The sequence below is a fragment of the Rhinolophus hipposideros genome (genome assembly GCF_964194185.1).
Source record: "Rhinolophus hipposideros genome assembly, chromosome: 23".
NCBI classification, from domain to species: Eukaryota; Metazoa; Chordata; class Mammalia; order Chiroptera; family Rhinolophidae; genus Rhinolophus; species Rhinolophus hipposideros.
This window is the reverse complement of record NC_138069.1, coordinates 6,730,081-6,749,669: the sequence shown is the minus strand read 5'-3', so window position 1 is coordinate 6,749,669 and position 19,589 is coordinate 6,730,081. Positions and strand designations below refer to the sequence as shown.

At 43.5% G+C, this 19,589-nt stretch overlaps 1 protein-coding gene across 2 annotated transcripts in view; it reads left to right on the top strand.

Moving 5' to 3' along the window:
* FAF2 (Fas associated factor family member 2) overlaps nt 1–19,070 on the top strand; it is a 54,144-nt gene extending 35,074 nt beyond the window's left edge. For both annotated transcript variants that reach the window (XM_081034878.1, XM_081034879.1), the window contains exons 3-11: nt 851–985; nt 2,747–2,823; nt 5,343–5,481; nt 7,094–7,179; nt 7,278–7,369; nt 8,727–8,904; nt 10,209–10,380; nt 10,958–11,101; nt 15,837–19,070. In XM_081034878.1, coding sequence (XP_080891004.1) covers nt 851–985; nt 2,747–2,823; nt 5,343–5,481; nt 7,094–7,179; nt 7,278–7,369; nt 8,727–8,904; nt 10,209–10,380; nt 10,958–11,101; nt 15,837–16,019 — 1,206 coding nt within the window. In that variant the 3' untranslated portion in view covers nt 16,020–19,070. The remainder of the gene's footprint in view (nt 1–850; nt 986–2,746; nt 2,824–5,342; nt 5,482–7,093; nt 7,180–7,277; nt 7,370–8,726; nt 8,905–10,208; nt 10,381–10,957; nt 11,102–15,836) is intronic.
* The last annotated feature ends 519 nt before the right edge of the window (nt 19,071–19,589 follow it).

Sequence of the window (19,589 nt, the reverse complement as noted above, 5' to 3'; positions counted from 1 at the left end):
TTTTCATTGGGGCTTCATTACATAGGCTTTCTTGACTTCATTGGTTGCCTCTGATGAACTCAGTCTTCAGGTTGACTGATGCTGCGTTACCCAGAGTCCCCACCCCGGGTCACATGGTTTGGTTTTTCTGCAGTGGCCAGCCCCACCCTAAGATTCAGTAACAAAGACACTCTTACCAGGTATGACATGGATTATCTCCCAGAAGCTGAGGCAAAGACCAGACCTCTTTGGTTACGGCCACATTTTTTACTGTACTACAACAAATATTCATTTTCATGGGGAAAATTGAGGCGGGAACGAGATTTTTTACTGAATGTTCATCACCTGACTGCCAGGAATTATATTAGGATCTTTATGTGTGGTTATCTCATTAAATTCAAGTCAACTCTGAGAAATATCGTTCTTTTACTTTCCACATGAGGAAACTGAGGCTCCCAAGCCAGGCCCTCCATCGACACCCCCCGACCCCCGCTCCCCCCCGTCAGGACTGCTCCACTGCAAAGCTCTAGGGGAACTGCCTGCCTGGTACTTGCTGGGGCCAGCTCTCCTCAGGCTTATGCACTGGGGCACCTGGTATCCCAGCGCCCTAAATAACACACGCCCTCTGCTTAGAAGCAGTGTGCTTGCTGCAGAAACGGAGCTTCCAGAGATGTTCCTGGGACTCCTCAACTGCGAATTCTGTAGCCATCACCACACGTTGCCTCCCACGGTGGCAAGTTAAAGGTCCGTGACAGTACACTCCTCAGACGACTTGTTTTAAAACACCAAGCGACAGTTGCCTCATCTTTTTCTCTGAGTTGATTCTGAGTATCACTGAAACTCTTTGTTTCTACTCGGTTTTCCTTCTCAGGCTGCTGTACAGGACCGACTGAATGAGCAAGAGGGTGTACCAAGTGTTTTCAACCCGCCGCCATCCCGACCTCTGCAGGTTAATACCGCCGACCACAGGATCTACAGCTATGTTGTCTCAAGACCACAACCAAGGGCAAGTTTCATGGCTGCAATTTTCCCCTTTTTGTTTTATAAGTCCATTCACTTGGTTATGTTGGGCTCTGCATCTTAGGAGCAAAATAAATATTCCGAATGTCAAGCTGTTGGCTAAACCTGGTTCCTTGGTAGATTAATTGGGTTGTTCATTTTTCCTTGATTTCTTAATGAATCAATACAGTAACTGTCCTTTTTTGCTTTCCTTTTTTGGCTCCTTGCCAGTTATTTGAAAAGTTTTCTGTACCTTGGTTTGAGTGCACAGTAGTTTTATTTGTATATTTAAAGGTATTTGCTACGTGTTTAATAGATCTTCCTCTTTTAAGTTAGAATGTTTACTGAGTTCTTTGTTGCTTCATTTTACTTAATTTTAAGCTAATTCTGGGGAAGTGTTTGGAGTCTTTGTAGGGGCCTTAGCCATATCTTTGAAATTAGGCTTGAAGGGGGAGTAGCAAGGAGGTGGTTCAGTGAAGCTGAGCAGGCATTTGGGAGTGCTCCAGTGCTCCTGGTGTTTTGCTGTTGGGATCCAGAGATGAGTCCCGGGGGAAGAGCCAGTGCTCCTCGTTACATCGCTCAGTCTAATCAGAGAGGTCAGGTGTGGATACTGATCACGCGCTCCAGAGAGCCTTTTGGAGTGTTTCTTATTCTGGGAGTTACACTCACTTCTGGTGCTTGGATTTAGAATTCCAAGAAAGCCCTCCCTTTAACTTGGCAGCAGTTATAATTTCCTCCATCGTTACACCTTTTTGTGGAGTACTTGACAGTGTTTTAAAAAATAAACTTCCTAAGTAGTCATTTGGGGGTATTCCGAAGTAGAAAAGCAGATTCTTAGAGCAATTGTATGAGTCAGGGAGTAGTTCTGGATATGCCCAACGTTTCCTTAGTTTGTTTTGAGCTTGACTCAGTGTGTGGGACCCTGATTCCAGCCATGAGGCTCCAGAGCTCCCTGCTCTGGACACAGTGAGGGTCTCATCACAAAATAGGAACTCTAAGAGATACTGTGTAAACCCTAGATCCCTGTATGAATGCTAGTTAATAACAACGGGGACAATAATCAACATGGTTAAAATAGTAATTAGCATTATTACTAAGATTAGCAGCTATATGGGGATATATCATTTTGGTTAATATAATTGTCAGTTCTTTACAAATGTCCACGGTACCGTGTTTCCCCGAAAATAAGACCTAGGTGGACCAACAGCTCTAATGCATCTTTTGGAGCAAAAATTAATATAAGACCCAATATTATATTAATTATATTACTTATATATTATAGTATAGTATAGTATACCTGGTCTTATATTAAAATAAGACTGGGTCTTATATTAATTTTTGCTCCAAAGACGCATTAGAGCTGTTGGTCCGGCAAGGTCTAATTTTCAGCGAAACACGGTAGTAATAATAATGGTTATCTTTCTTGCTGGTTCTATACATCACATTGTAAATCTGAAAAGAAAGAATGAATATTTATGATTTAGGGAGGAAAACTTGCAATTGAATTTAACAACTAATGGAAGTAAAGCTGCAGAAAAATTGTTGAAGTAGATTTAATTATGTCATAAAAGGAAAATATGATAATATTAGATGAAATACGATCAAAGGCAGTTGGTCTTTAAGAAGGATGAGGTGTTCAGGAAGAGGGGACCGTACTGCAGAGGGAGAGACCACGTGAAAAGATGAGACAGTGAAAATCTATACCAGCCATTTTGTAACGTATTAGGGATTGAGTGAATAATATCTAACTTTGTTTTTGGAATTTCAGGGGCTGCTTGGATGGGGATATTACTTGATAATGCTTCCATTCCGGTTTACCTATTACACAATACTTGATATATTTAGGTACGTGCCTTTAATTTACGTGTCAGTAGCAACAGGGTAGACTTTGGAGAGGAAACGTAGACCAGGATAAGGTTTATACTCTGTCAATTTTGACTTGCCAATTTGTCATCAGTTTGAATATTCTTCCTAAACTATCTTTTAATATAGTATGAAAATATTGTAAATTACGCAAACATAACAACTGATGTTGTGAATTGGAATTGTTTTAAAGTAGTCTTGCTTATTGTTTTCAAGAATCAATTTATCTACATTTATCCTTATGCTGCCTCCTCTTACTATGTTAGTCACCTCTACATTCCCTAGTTAATCTTCACACCCTTTCCTTTCTAACCACCATTATCTACGAGCTTTATGCTCCTTGTAACTTTTACCCTAAATCATCTATAACCCCATATGACTACTTATAATCCCAGCAGATTCTCTTGCTCTGAGATGATTCACTTTTCTGTAGATTCCTCCCACCAGTTTCCCCTCTCTAGACACTTCTGTACGGTTCCCTCTGTCCAGGCAACCCCACAGGTGCTGGCACCGGAGCCCTGCAGTATGTATACCCCCTTGCTTCACACCTTAACCTTTCTTCTTGCTTCCTTCATGTGCCATTTAGAAAGCTCAGCACTTGGAAGCTACAGAGGGGCCAGGGCTAGAAAATGTCCAGGGGACCCAAGTAGCTGGCACATCAGGCTTGGGGTGTCTGGTCTAGAACTGAGTAGTAGATGAACCCACACTGAGGCTTTACAGGAGCTGAAATGTTTGTGGGCTTCCAGGCCAACAGATGGAGCTAGAATGTGCAGTCTGGGCCTCGCATACAGAGCAGCCTGTACCTCCTTCCCAGTAGGGTGGCCTTTGCCTTTCTCTAGAGAGCAGGGGTCTGAAGTGAGGACCCAGCAGCCACAGAAGTGCAAGGTCAGACAACACCTGTACCTTGGCCACTTGGTGTTTTATGAGACTGCCTGCTTAAAGTTCTTATAATTAACCATTTAGTGCTCTTTTCATCCCGGTTTTATTTAAGAATGGGCATATAAAAACCTTTTAAGTAATAATGAAGACTGAGTTAACATATCTATTTTTATAGAACGCTGATTGTCCTAAATTATGTAGGCCATGGGAATATAATGTAATGAGCAACAAAAAAGCCTTTTATCCATTCATTTATCAAGATGAAACTTAAAGAGTAAGAAGATAATTCGAAAACACGTAATTTCAGAGAAAGTTATCAAAGCATCAATCTTCTAAAGGAATTCTAACCGCTCCCCCATATACACAGCTTCTTACATTTGCTTTTAATTTGCTCTGGAATGTTTGTGTCAACCAATTTGATTTGATTACTCAGGAGAAATTCCAAATGAAATTGTGTACACACGGGGAATTTGAGGGGATAAGGAATTGGCTCAAGATTTGGTAAGGAAAGCGTCATAGTTTAGTCACCTTTTCTGTACTGAAAATTCCTCAAGTATATGAATATTGTTTGTTTTCCTTGGGAAAAAATATGCACAGAGTGTGTTACTAATTTTTATGCAAAACTATATCATCTGAGCAACTTGTTTAATGTTATGTAGCGCATTGGCTTATCAAACCTCTGTCCCATTGCCTTCTATGAAATCCAAAGGATGAATAAATGGTGCTCTACAAATATAATTAAGATGGGCTCCGTAGAAACAGATGTGTGGTACCACCCTTAACCTTACAATAGCTTCCAGGTCTCCCAAGTCGGCCAGTGTACTCCAGATCAGTTTTATAATTTCCCCCATGGATGCCATCCACCATAAATCAGTAAGCAGAATTTACTTGCCCCTTTGAAGAGCAGGTAAATCATGACTGCACGTTTGGGTTTCAAGTTCTTGTCCATAATTTGAATAGCTTGGGAGTATGCACTAAAAATTCGTAATTCCAGGAGAACAGAAAGGAGAGGGAAAGGCAAGTGGAACGGCCAGAAAGAGACAGAACTCAGTTCCAGACCAGCACTATCCAGTAGGACTTCCTATGGGGATGGAAACGTTCTGGAACTGCACTGTCCAGTGTGGAAGCCACTGCCCACATACGGCCACTGGGCACTTAATGTGACCAGAGTGACTGGGGAACTGAAGTTTCTGTTGTGTTGTATCTCATTTAATTAAATTTAGTAGCCACGTGGCTGGTGGCTCCCTGTATTAAGACAGTGCCATTCTAACGAGTCTGGGGGCACAGCTTGATCCGTGATCTTTTTAGATACTGTGTCTTCCTTTCCCAGTTCTTCTAGCCCTAAATTTTTCTGCAGAAAGGCACTTGGGATTTGTTTAGGCCGGTGTTGGAATTTATAATCCTAGTAGTTTGCATTCTTCTTGAATAGGCGATGGAACCCTACTTGGCTGCTTTGCAGCTTTTGAGCCAGACTGTGCTCTCAGGTTTGGTGGTCCTCTCCCAGACCATCCAGCTCCTTTGCTGCCCCGCCTCTGGCTCTGGTTCAGGACTCTTTACAAACTGGCCCCTCCATGTGCACTGCAGTAAGCCGATTCATGTGATCTTTATTCCTTCCTCCCCAGGTTTGCTCTTCGCTTTATACGGCCTGACCCTCGCAGCCGGGTCACTGACCCCGTTGGGGACATTGTTTCATTTATGCACTCTTTTGAAGAGAAATATGGGAGGGCACACCCTGTCTTCTACCAGGGAACGTACAGCCAGGTCAGTGCCACAAACCATATAGATGCCAATTTATCGATATGATTCTATCCACAAAGGGAAGGATAGCCAGCACTGATCATGTCATTCTTTTACTCAGAAAACTTACATAGCTCTTCACTGTTTATGGAAGAAACAAACAAACCTTTTAGCTGGGCCCTCCTTGATCTAATCCCCACCTCTTTTTGAGGTCTTTACTGCGTAACTTGTTTCCTCAATACCCTAGGTTCCAGCTAAACCGTTTCTTGAATGACCTGTACTTTCCCATCTCTGTGCCTTTGCTTTTGCTGTTCCCTCCACCTGCAATGCCGTCCTCACGTTTTTTGCTAATTGAAATCTTGCCCATCCTTCGAGCAGCTCATGTCACTCCCTTCTTATGCCCTTTCCTGATTGTCGTGCCCGACCCTGGCCTACCTTGCAATTTTGCAATTTAAAGTAGTAATCTTTCCTTTTGTGCTTTCATAGCTTTGTTTTTAAACCGATAGCGATTTCCCATTCTTCTTCATATTTTAGTTGTTTGTGTCTGTCTTTCCTATCCCAGACTAGAAACCCCTTGAGAGTCAAGCCTAGAGTCTTCTTCGATCCCCCGCAGAGTTGCATGAGGGCATAGATCACACACTCAAGGCAGCACATCTTGTTCAACCGACCCACACAGACCTTCGACTTGCTGCCCCCGGGAGTGAAAATTAAGAGCTCTGTGAGGTGTTGGGCATGTCTCTAGTTGGCCAGAGAACAATGTGGAAGTAACACTGGGCATAGGCCAAAGGGCGGTTCTGTTCTGCAGCCTCCAGGATTCCTGCATCTATCTGGAGAAAAAGCAAAACGCTTACTCTTGCTTCCTGCTCTGATTCTCTCACATCTGCTTTTTCTCATAGTCAGTCTCCCTCACTGGCTGCTCCTACCCCACTCCACGAGCACGAAGCACCTACTGTATGCCAGGCACAGTGCTCAGTGCTAGAGATACTGAATGAGATGGGCACATCCCATGCATTCTCTTTGCTCTGACCCTGAGTGGCGACCACCGGTGGTCATTCAGGAAATCTTAATGTAACGTGCTGAGGGTTATGCAAATGCAAGAGCATATGCAGGAATCTTAGGCCCTCACCTTGTCTTTGAAGATCTTTTAAACCCCAGTGCTTTTTAGAATGCCTCTGGGTCCCACTCCCTCATCCCTGCTTGCTGTATGGCCTGGGGTCATCTTCACAGTATTTATTTATAAAGATGTTATAGCTGTAAAGTGGCAAAATTCTCACCTCCCTTTTCCCTGTCAGGCTCTCCTGTTTTTATCTTCCTTTAGACGGTGGGAACAACTGACTTCTGTGATTTGTTGGGGACATTTATTGTCAGCCTGTCTACTCTCATGTGCCTGATACAGTTTTAAGTCCTAACAACACTAACACCTTTTCATTAGAGCTTGTTAGCATGGACTTTGTGTGGGGAGAAAAACGCCAGGGGAGTGAAGGTAGCAGCCCAGGACTCTGATTTCTTGCTCACCTTTTCCCCGCATTTCTCCTTTTGTTCCTAAATATGTAGCTTTATCCATTAGGACCCTTAACCTAACTCAAAGTTCAAGGCACAGTCCTCGTAGTAATTTGTGACCTTCTGTTTCCCACAGGCACTGAACGATGCCAAGCGGGAGCTTCGCTTTCTTTTGGTTTATCTTCATGGAGACGACCACCAGGACTCCGACGAATTCTGTCGGTCAGTGGATTGATCGTTTTCGTTTACTTTTCTGACCTTCTTTCTGAGAGTTTGCAGTAAGCAAGTTCTTTTTATGTCCTTTTCACTCCTCTCCACAGCAACACGCTCTGTGCGCCCGAAGTTATTTCACTAATAAACACGAGGATGCTCTTCTGGGCATGCTCCACAAACAAGCCTGAGGGGTACAGAGGTAAGTCTTTCCCCCCCACCCTTTCTTCTGCCTCCCCCACCCCCTCCGGTTCAAGCCATTGTTTCTCAGTCTAGTTGTGTAGGACACAGCTCCCTGGCCCATGCTGGTATTATGAGCCTTGCGCTCCCCGCAGCTGAGGCAGTTGGTTGCCAGTTGTCGGTTGGCCATTCACAGCAGCTTATGCCAAGCTCCGGCTGCTCGTGGCAGCCCAGCTCCAGGGAGAGCTGTTGGGGCGCAGCTCACTGGCCCATGTGGAAATCGAACCGGCAACCTCAGCATTAGGAGAGTGGCACTCCAACCACTTGAGCCACTGGGCCGGTCCCTCACCGTCAGTCATTTTAATAGAGCTTCTTGCATAGTGAGTTAGTTGTTTGAGTACCTTGAGTGCTGATGGGGATTTAGAAAGTTCAGCCCTTTGCTGAAAATAACTCTGAACCTGGAGGTAAGTATTTTTAGAAGTCAGTATCAGATATGAAGGTATCCGGTGAAGAAAAATGTAGTTCCTGTGCAGCTACTTACTGTTTGGCACCTGAGTGTGCACCAGCCTTCTAGACTCTGCAGCCTGAGAACCAGGGCTGTAGCACATATTTTGCCTGCATCCAGGAAGCTGAGTCTTTCTTCCTAATTGGTTCTTAAACATCAGATGAGTTCTTGCAGCCTGTGTTCTGCTATTTTAATACAGTTTGGGAGGTGGAGGGTTGTGGATAGAAGGCGACTAGGGATATTTGTTATAGAAGCTGATAAAATCTCCTCTTTCAAACACCGTAAGGAAATCATAGGTAAAACTTTGTTGTGGTAAAATCTCGGTTATTTAGAAGACCAACTTTCTAAACTCCTTTGAAACAGAAAAGCTAGCTCTTTGTTGCTGGGTAGGAAAAGATGTGGTGAAAGGAAGGGATTGGATCAGAGGAAGAGAAGACAGAAGGTGGTGGTGGTGATCAGCACCAATAGCGTAAGGCTGAGACTTGCAGCCTTGTGCCCTTTAGACTTCACCCCCCACACAGGGAAGAGTGGTGCTGAGCAGTAGCCAGATTCTTTATAGAGCCTTTCATACCCATCAAATAGACATTGTCCTTGAACTCGGCGGCCTTTCTTAGCATCATCATGACAACCACACCCCCACCAGAAAAGCCTGTGAATCGGATTCAGATTACCTGGGAAGAGGGACACAAATACAGCACCCCCAAAAAATTAAGAAACTAAGAGGAGAAAGAGTTAGGCAGAGAATAAATGGTACATCCCTTCTTTTCCAGCTGGGAATAAAGGTATTCTCTAGTGCTCGTTGTGGAATTTCTAAGAGTTGATCTGTTTTATCCCAAAGTCCTGCCCTTGATCTATTGGGTCTTCTTTCTGTCAGTCTCGCAGGCCTTACGAGAGAACACCTATCCATTCCTGGCCATGATTATGCTGAAGGATCGGAGGATGACTGTGGTGGGACGGCTAGAAGGCCTCATTCAACCTGATGACCTCATTAATCAGCTGACGTTTATCATGGATGCAAACCAGACTTACCTGGTATCAGAACGCCTGGAAAGGTACAGGGGAGTTCCTCTGGAACTGAGAGAGAGACCAGCTGTAGATTCGGGTGGCTGACCTGGGGCTCCACACGTCGTGATTTCTCTCCTGTAGGCAACTTTAAAAGCCTTGTCCATTTAGTGTTAAAATATGTATGTACTTTGAAATAAATAACTCTCCATCAGATCATCTGTTCTTAGAGATGTAAATGAAAATAAATACAGGGCTCTGTGCTCAAGAATATATATTGTGCCATTTAGAATAGCTAAGCCATGATATAAAGAGCTTAAATGTAAAAAATAAGGAATGGCTATAACTCTTCCCCCCCCCATTGTAGAAGTAATATGTATTAGTTGTAGGAAATTTGGAAAACACAGAAAAGCACAAAGATGAAATTTAAAATCACCATAATCCTACCACTGCTTTTAATATTCTGGTATATTTTCTTTTAATTATATAGATACACACACTCCTATACATACACAAGTTTTTGGAGAGAAAATGGAAAATACACCAAATTGTTAACAGTGTTTTCTCTTTGATTAGTAGAATTCTGAATAAAATGTTTCTACATTTTTCAAATCTTCTAAAATATGTGTATGTAGTTTTTTGGTTTTATGAAAGCAACATATACAAAAATGTGGTAACCTAAAGGGGTATTTGCCTGTAAAATTCATCTGATGATCATTTTATAACAGTAATACTACGCTACTTTTGTGAGAATTGGGAAGAAAAAATAGTGTAATTTGAAATGTTAAAAGGGTGAGAGAAAAGCTTGCTATTTCTTTTTCTGCCAAATTAAACTGGAAGAAGAGATGGCTTGTTCAGATTCCTCCATGCTCTGCTTTGGAATCCTGTATGGTAGTGTGATATAGTCATCTGCCAAGATTGTCAACCTTTTTACCCCAAAAAATTTAAATATAAGAAAATCTAGAGTTCTGATCAAGATGGCAGAGTAGGTCACCGCTGTGCTCACCTCCTCCCGGGACCAAACCAAAATTACAGCTAAACTGGAACAGTCAGCCTGGAGAACCATCTGAAGACTAGCCAAACAGAAGTCATGTAACTAAGGATATAAAGAAGCAGCCACTGTGAGACTGAAAAATAAATGAAGTGAAAACTATTCTTTGAATTTCATGGGTGATGGGGAGAAAATTAAAACTTGACATTTAACTAAAGCAGATAGATAGACCCAACACAACTCATCACTAAATGTATGTTACATAAGTGTAAAAAATAAAATTTATGCTTTATTAGTACAAAGAAAAAAACACCTAGAGCTTTGTGAGATTGCTTTTCTCCTCTGCTTGTGATCTGCCCACAGGGAAGAACGAAACCAGACACAGGTGCTGCGGCAGCAGCAGGATGAGGCTTACCTGGCCTCTCTCAGGGCTGACCAAGAGAAAGAGAGGAAGAAACGGGAGGAGCGGGAGCGGTCGCGGCGGAAGGAGGAGGAGGTAAAACAGCAGAAGCTGGCAGAGGAACGGCGGCGGCGGGTAAGGGACCTGTGTCTACTTATGGCTCCCAAACTGGTGTTGTCTTAAGTGAATGGAAAAAACTAGAAGGTGGTGGGATTGTGGGTGATGTAAATTCTCCTTGCCGTTTTGATATTTACTACATTTTCACAAACAATATTTTAAAATTAAAAAAAAATAATTAAAAAATGTGTAACAGTGAATAAAAGGATAAAGAGCTCTATTCCATGAGAAGTAAATATAAATAATAAGCAGTTCACAACGCTATTTATTCACAGCAGTAATTTTTAAGTATTCATTCTGAGTACCAGTGTTAGCTCATTTGCCATTTCATTCATGATCTTGTTTCATTATGTATTACCACGGAATTATAGCCAGTATCTTTTAGTCATTCCCTTTATTTCCAAGAGTTAAACGTCTATAAATAATATATGTGATGCAGTAGTACTTTGAATTAGGTTGTTTTTGACTCTTGCCAAGTTTTTCTTAGGATACTAGTTATTAGTTTTTCTTTGAGCTGCACAATAGACCTACATGGTGACTGTATTTCCTCTTCCTACTGGAGCCATAGCCTCACCTTTACTTTGTGTCTCTACAGAATTTGCAGGAAGAAAAGGAAAGGAAGCTGGAGTGCCTGCCCCCTGAACCTTCCCCCGATGACCCCGAAAGTGTCAAGATCATTTTCAAATTACCCAACGATTCTCGAGTCGAGAGACGATTCCACTTTTCACAGTCTCTGACAGTAAGGACCTCTAAGTTGTGTGAAGTGTATGTAGAGTCTGGCCTGTAGACTTGGAAGCTGGTAAGGAATCGCTAGAGTACTGTTAGTGTATCTGTTGCTCTGATGAACCGGGGAGGAAGGGGAGTAGAGAGAAGCGTGCTGTGAACTCAAAGCAGTATTAAGATTTTCTTCCATCATGTTTGTGCTCTGCTAAGAAAAAAAGGTGCCATGCCAAGAAATCCCATAAGACGTGTGTGTCTGAGGTGGGCGGCTCTTCCATGCTACTTGGCTTGTGCTGGCTTCAGACTCACAGAGCCCCTTGCTATGGAGGAAAAAATCTGTCTCCACTGACCTAGGAGCTCCGGAATCATACATCTGAATGTTTGTGCACATACACTTCGCTTGCACTTGTCACTCTCCCTACCCATTTGGCCCATGAGAAGCCCCACTTTGTGTGGCTGCCTTGTATATCCAGCATCCATAGATAAATAGCATTTGTCATTCCATAAGGAGGTACTTAAAACCAGAGACTCTTATTAAAGTCTCACAGAATGAAAATGAAATTTTCATTCTTCCAGGGTTATTAGATGTGTTTTCTTGTTGGTATGAATCAGTTGATGTGGTCAGTTGTCTTCGTCTCTAAGCCTGTTTTCTTCATCTGTAAAACAGGTGTAATAGGCACTCTAATGGGATTGTTGTTAGGATTAAGTTCGTACATAAAGTGTTCACCGTTGTGTCTGGTTCATCATAAATTCTCAAATGCTAACTTATTTTTGGTATTTATAACCAAAAAGAAATTTCTGGGTTGTTTCTTTTTTTTTATTTATTTACTTTTATTTTGTTATTAATTTTAGGTGTACAAAACAACATAATGATTAGGCATTTACAAGAAATTCCTGTTTATATTGAGAATTGATTTTCCAAATTTACAGCTACAGTAGGTTCTGCCATTTCCGTGATCACTGGAAATAGGAGTAAGTTGCATAATGGAAATGAGGGTGCACTGTAGTCAAGTGAGGTTGGGTAGCACATTCATAACTTCTCCTATGTTTAACGGGAGAACACTGGACAAGTTACAGAATCCTTTAAAGGGCCTCACCGCTCGTCTGTAAAATGGAAGTATAACCTGCTCTTTGATAACTTTTAACAGGGCACTGTGCTTGGCCCTGTAGGGGTTATACAGATGGTGAGACGTGGTTCTGGAGTTCATGGAGTTTTCTATTCAGTAGGGAATGTAAGATTTAAAAAAGCTAATGTAGAGTAAAAAGTTAGGAGGCATCCTGATGAGTGAGAAGCAGATAGTTTCCTCGTTTTATTTACCTCTCAGGAGTTTATATTGGGGGAATGTGCTCGCATCTCTAACTTTGGATTTTTTAATTGGGATAAAATTAGCTTCACACAGTACTTACCATGTAGTAGGTGGTTACTAAATGATATCCTTTCCCCTGCTGTGTGCCCTAACTTCCGGTTTGCATATGAATTTTAGCTTGCAGCCAAGTTCACTAATTTCGCTGTAGTATGCTTCGGTTTCAGGAGCTTCTGCTCCCCAAACTCTCCTTATGTATATGAAAAAACTAACCAAAACTTATCCTCTCGAGAGTTTTGGAGGAAAGTCAGTTAGTATTGTGGAACAGAATAGGTTTCTGGCCAAAGGGAAAGCAACCCATTTGTTAACCATTAATCCCTGAAGGCTTTAAAATAGGTTCTCAGTAAAAGTGATTTAAAAAACAAACCTTAGACTGAAAAATACTTTGTCATAAATGGGGAAGTGGCTCAGAGATGGGAAAGAAGTGGTAAAGGAGAAGTACAGTGGCCGTGCTGGCCTCTAATTTGACATTTATAGAGTTAATGACACAACATAGTATAGGTAAATATAATGATTTATAGATTTTAGTGCTCTTGAAGACTTTGTGTCGTCTTCCTATGTGCTCTGCCCGTCATAATCTCGAGGAGCGAATGCTTAGTGAAATAGTCAATTTGCACATGATGCTCAGCTCTTGATAGTAGTAAAACGCTACGGTAAAGGATAAATAGTAGGAAAGCCTCTAGGCCCCATAAGTGGGCAGAAAAGTGGCAGCTGACTCTCTTATATGATGCATGTAAGAGAGAATGCAAATTATCCTCAGCCCAGAACTCATTTTTCCATCCATTGCAAACCAGAAGAGACCTTTGGAGGGGATGTCATCTGTTTCCTGATGATACTAGCCCATTGTCAGTGGTAACAAAAAAAATGCCAATTTTGTACCAGTGTTGAGTACAGTAGTCCCCCCTTATTTGCGTTTCAGTTACCTGTGATCAGTTGTGGTCTGAAAATATTAAATGGAAAATTTCAGAAAACAAACAATTTGTAAGTTTTAAATTACACACGTCCTGAGTAGCGTGATGAAATTTCGCTCTGTCCCACTTGGGACGTGAATCATCCCTTTGTCCAGCATATCCACGCTGTCTGTGCTCCCAGCCCCATTCTCGGTTATCTGATCAGTCATCAGAGAGAGAGAGAGACACCACATTCACACAACTTTTACTACAGTATATTGTTACAATTGTTTTATTTTATTACTAGTTATTGTGTATTTCTTACTGTGCTTAATTCATGAAATACATTTTATCATATGTAGACATAGGAAAAATACAGCACCTATAGGGTTTAGTGCTCTCTGTGGTTTCAGACATCCACTAGGGGTCTTGGAATGTATCCCCGCAGATAACAGGGGACTGCTGTATTCTCAAGCAATGATTGAAAAGGAAACAAAATATTATTTCGCCCTTAGATAAAACCCATGTTGGATTCATACCAAGAATACGTGGTACAAGTCTAATTGATATATCTCAAGAGAAAAAAGAATGAATGTTAATGGAAATTGAAAAAAGTCAAAGAAGGGAACCGAGAATAGTTGATGTTGATACACTAATAAATGAGAAGTTTATAAAATCATGAATTAATTAGGTCAGAGGACCATGGATTTACTCCTTAAATTCTAGAGTTATAGCTCTAAATAGAGTTAAGTTTAAGACAAGGAAGGACTGCTTCACACAGAGGGAGATAAACTTATGACAGGTGGAACAAAAAGAAAATAGAAATAGATCTCCAAATAAGGATAACTTGCATGGTATGTTCCTCATCTTTGGGACTGGCCTGAAAGAGGTTAGCATTGCTTTCGCAGCACATACCTCAGAGCCTTTGTTAGAAATAGAGTACGTGAGGAAGAGTGTGCCTTTTTAATGTGTGTATTGAGAGAGAGAGGAAAAAGGTGGCCTGTTGCCCAGGTATTTGAAGTTTTAGCAACGTGAGTTCTCCTTGTTGCTTTACATCTGGTTAGGAATTTACCTGTGCCTTTTCTGAGCCAGAGCAGGGCGAGGAGAGCGTTCCCACAGAGGAGAGGTCCACGTGGAGGGTGTCCACAGGCGGGGCGCTCAGCACAGAGAAGTCGGGGCCCACGTGGCCTGGCTGGGTGAGGAGGGTGTCCATGGCGGGGTGGGGTGAACTCCTGGTCTCTGATAACTTCTGCAGCAACCTGGCACGTGGATGCGGGTGTGCGGTGTGTACATACATCCTCCAGCGTGCTTGGCGCGGCGACACCCCAACAGCAGTGAACGTACCTAGCACCCTGGTTGTGGCTTTCATACCATTGTTTATACCGGGGCTCCTTGGAGGAATGGCTGGTTCCAGGGCTGGGACACCTTGTGCCCGAAAGCAAGTAATGATTCAGAGAACAATGGAGACGTGTCAGAAAGACACGAGCCAGCTTGAATGGACTCCTCCTTCTGACTCCATCTGAAACAATTTGAATGTTGAAATAAATAGTGATTATAACATCATAACTTACTGAATGAAATAAGAAATCATGAGTATAGTAATATAAAAAAATAAACCGAAAGTTTGAGGAACAGAATGTCTCCATAGTTTCAAAGTACCTCCCCTTGGAGTTAATTACAAAAGGGACACGAATAACTTACAGTGGAGAGGCCTGGCCGGTGCCACCTTAATCAGACAATTAATTGAATGTCATGGGCAGTGGAACTGACCAGAAGTGTTGTCCACCTGAACGGCAGTATCTGCACGACTCCGGCCACAGAGGCGTAGCTGGGACCTAATCGTGACAGACAGTTGAGAGACACTCTACAGAATGATTGCCCGGGAATCTGAACATGTGTCAAGGTCATGAAAGTCAGGGAGAGACAGAGGATTTGCTCCAGGTTTAAGGAGGAAACTTAGGAGATGTGACAATGATATGCAATACACAGTTCTAAACTGGACTTTTTTTGCTGTAAAGGGCAACTGGCGAAACTTGAATGGGGCCTGAATAATAATATACGTTATTGTATTATGGTAATAAATGTATCAGTTAAATTTCCTGATTTTGAGGTTGTTACGGTTATGTAGGAGATTGTCCTGTTTGTAAGACATGCACAAGTATTCTGGGATGATGGGACATCAGGCTGGCAGCTCACTCAGCTGGGTCAGAGAAAAAAAATCTATAACTTTTTTGATAATTTGAGTAAAAACCTTTTAACTTTATATCATACAAGTTGTCAAAGAAGAAATAGATGAATCAGTTCAGAGTAAGGCTAACAACGGGCTGCACAATAAATGCCCTAAAAGAGCTGCCCTCGAAATTTGCACTGAAATGGAAAGACCTCAAAGTAGAATTCGAGTGCAGTGTGATTGCTTCATGTCTCAGTCATCCTGCGAGTTTCATGGGGGTGGGGAGGGTCTTTTTCTCACTGCCCTTCTTTTTCTATATGACCTCTGCAGGTAATCCACGACTTCTTGTTCTCCTTGAAAGAAAGCCCTGAAAAGTTCCAGATTGAAGCCAACTTTCCCCGGCGGGTGCTGCCCTGCGTCCCTTCAGAGGAGTGGCCCAACCCGCCCACGCTGCAGGAGGCCGGACTCAGCCACACAGAAGTTCTCTTTGTTCAGGACCTAACAGACGAATGACACTTTTTCTTCCTCTCCCCTCCCACCCCAATCCCTAAAAGAAGTGGAAAAAACAAAACAAAAAAAAGAGAGAGAAATTCATATTATTATTATTATAATACAATATTTTTTTTAAAAGACTGCTGCATCCTAAGGAAGGATCAGAATCCATGCTGCCTGCGAGGTCGCCGCCCGTGTGCGGTCAGCAGTGGACGCTGCAGCCGGCAAGCCCACCGTCCCCACTGCCTGTGCACCACACCCCTTCCAGGGAAAGGAGACCCTTCGCCTCCAACCCAGCCATTGCCCTAACGGGGGAAGGGGACATTCCCACTAGTTCTCATTCATTCTTGCTTTTATGGAAAATAAAAGTGAAAAACCTCCAGCGACCAGCGACCGCAGCATCTGCCAAGGACTTGCTTCTCCTGTGTCTGGAGAAAAGAGGGAAGAGAAGGCACAGAGTGGAGGAGATGTTCCTTGAACTTCCCACAATTTATGAATAACTTTTCCATTTTTTCTGTTGCTTTGTATTGACCAAAGGAATGAGGCTGACAGAGGTGTATGTGTTTTTTTTCCTTTATTTGATAAAGAGCCAATTCTTAAACCCATGAATTCATGCCCTGGGCTCCTTAGCCCACAGGAGTGAATAAAGTTGCGCGGGCTGGTCTGTGCTTCTTTTTGCCATTGCCCCTCTCACGATACCCGGGGAGGTTGTTCTTTTTGGTCCAACTCGTGCTGTCCTTTCTTGCCACCTGTGCAGCCCACTTGGAGCAGTGGGAGGAAATCTGGGTTTGTAGCCCCTGCAAAGGCTGTGGTGCTCAGATACCCATCTGTGCCATGTGAGCTCCGTGTCTACTGACCTGTACACATGACTGCAGCTTTTCCTCGGCGTCTGTACCAGCCGGTCATTACAGGGTCTGAACCAAAGGATAGCAGCTCTTCATTCCTCTTCTGACGTGTGTGCACTGTTCCCGCCCAGCCCTGGGCTTCCCTGCCTTGCCAAGCTCGGTACCTTTCCAAAGGACCTGCAGGGCCTGTGGTAGGGCCAGCAGAACCACGTGAGTGCCCTGCCTGTCTCAGTGGGCGTGTGGTGGTGGTGGTGTTCTAAGGAGAGAAACATAGAGGCCTTGAGGGAAGCTGAGACAGAACGCAGCCTGTGTGAACTGTTAGAAGGTAGATTGCAGTTCTGATGCAGCCGCCTGATGGAGGCAGTTTTTATCCTCTTCCTCTACTGCTGTGTTGAAGTAATAGGGTTTTTTAGCCTCTGGATGTCTCGTTTGTGGTTGAGTTTATGGTAATGGGTCAGTCAGTGGGTCAGGCCACATATTAACAGATGCAAGCTTGAGCTGACAGGCATTCCAAAGTGTTCCGTAGCCAGACTGGTGCGGAGTCGCCAAACACTGCAACCTACTGAGCTTCCTAGTTCCCAGCATGCTGTGAGGCCAGGGGTTCCTGTCGAGATAAAGCATAACTTGTGGGATTTGTGGTCTCCAAAGGCCCTCTCTCTTGCTTAACTAAAACCTGAGGCCCTCTCTTAGTGGCCCTCTCAGTGACCTGGCTGCTGTTCTCTGCATCCTCGGGGGTTGGGGTACACCCGGAGGCAGGCTATCTCCTGGGGAGCCTGAGAATTTCCCAGGGGTCTTGGCACAAGTGTCTAGAACACCATCTCTAGACAATTTAAGTTTGCTCCTGGCTGCCTATTATTTTTCCACTTTATTTCCTGCTGTTCCAAGGCCAGATGAGTGGGAAATCACTGTCTATTGTCATGAAATGTGTCTGCAGTGAACACCAGGATAAACCGTGTTCTCCACTCAACCTTGTGTGAAGTCTGCTTCCTGCTGACAACTATGCAAAGAGGAATTTTTCCATTTAACTCACAGAGCCGCCCTCCCTGATTTCACAGCTGCTCCCCATGGCAATACGTGGGGGTGGGGGGAGATTCGCTAGGCTGGGTGTGCTACGTGTCTTGCCCACACCTCTTTGGGAAGTTGTAAACGTTTTTCCTTAATCTGCATCTTCTACAACGCGCACTTTCAGCCTCATGCCTTTTGATAACTTGTTCAGCGAGGGAGGTCAGATGCCAGAATGTGAAACATTTTCTGTGTTTGTCGGTACAACTCTTGTGACAGCCTGCGCATTTACTTCAGTAGGTTTCCAGAGGTTTCTGAAGCACACGCCCCTTCCTGGTCCATATTGCAATAGCCCTGCTTCACCCTGACCCCATTCCTGTCTCTGCCAACCCTAGAGCTGCTGCCCAGGTGCCATCTCCTTTCCTCCGTGAAAGACGCACATCCTGTCAATGCCAGTACAATCTGTATGTCACTCCCAGGGACCTCTGGGAGCTCGATGGGACCTACAAGGGAGAAAATACCAAGAAGCCTGTGATCTGTAAGCATTTGCTCTTGTTTCCAAATCACCTCTGGATGTTTTCAGCTTTTGTTTCCAAGTGGTAAGTCATCAACTGAAGGAAAACACGTGTGTCAAGTTTCGTTTAGTTCTCCCAAGACAAGTTGTAGATTCAGCTGCGTGACCGTGGGAACTGACCAAGCGAAGACCCCCCCCAGTTGGAGTCAGTTGAATTTCTGCAGCTTCAGTAGGGCCCTTCCAGTCTTTTCTTTCACTTCTGCAGAATTTCCTGCAGCAAATATCTCCTTGCTTGCCTCCACTATGTGTTTGGATAAGAGATGGCCAGGGGAGAATATCTGGGGGGGAAAAAAAGAAAAAGAAACTCGAATCTTCAACTGAGCAGTTATTATGAAAAATGCTAATGGTGCCAAGGCCAAGGAAAGAATTTCAGAAAACGACCGTGGGAAGGAGTGAAAACCCCCCAGAATGCAAAGTCGGGGGAGTATCTGGTGCTTGAACAAGAAGCTCCACTTCACAAGCGGTTTTTTTCGGACTTGGAGGAACGTGGCAACAGGAAGTCCATCCACCACGGATGCAGTGACCGACGAGGACTGCACCTGAATAGTTCCGTGTAACTTACTGAAGAAATCTAGTGTACTTTAAATTTTTTTCATAAAAGTTTACATTGTATTGTAGGTTAACATTAAATGTTTTATAACAAAAAATTTCATAAGTCATGGGTCTTTCTGTTGAGGCAACAGATACTTTCTATGTGTGAAGGGCAGGTTGGAAAACGGGGGGAGGGAACAGGACATTACACTGCCACGCAGCGAGAGAGAGTCAAAGAGAAGCAAGAACTTAAAGTAGACCTTCTACAGTGTGTCCCTGTGGGAACGGCAGCTGAGGCAGTGCGGGGTCAGAGTCGGCTCTCATTTGTCAGCTTTGTGACCTCAGACAAGTATCCAGTTTCCCTGCGCTTTGGTTTCCCCAACTGCAAAGGGGGTGACGCCATCTGCATCAGAGTAGGTCTAGGTTACATCGAATCGATGTGCGTGAAGCCACCTGACAGAAGTGTCAATAAGTGATGTTCCTTTCTCCATGGGAGTATATTTTGAAGAAACATTTTTCTTGCAGTCATAACTCAGTTTCTGCCCCCCACCCCCAGTTCAAGCTGTGTCTCAGTCTAGCTGTGTAGGACACAGCTCCCTGGCCCACGCTGGTGTTAGGAGCCTTGCGCTCCCCCCCCCC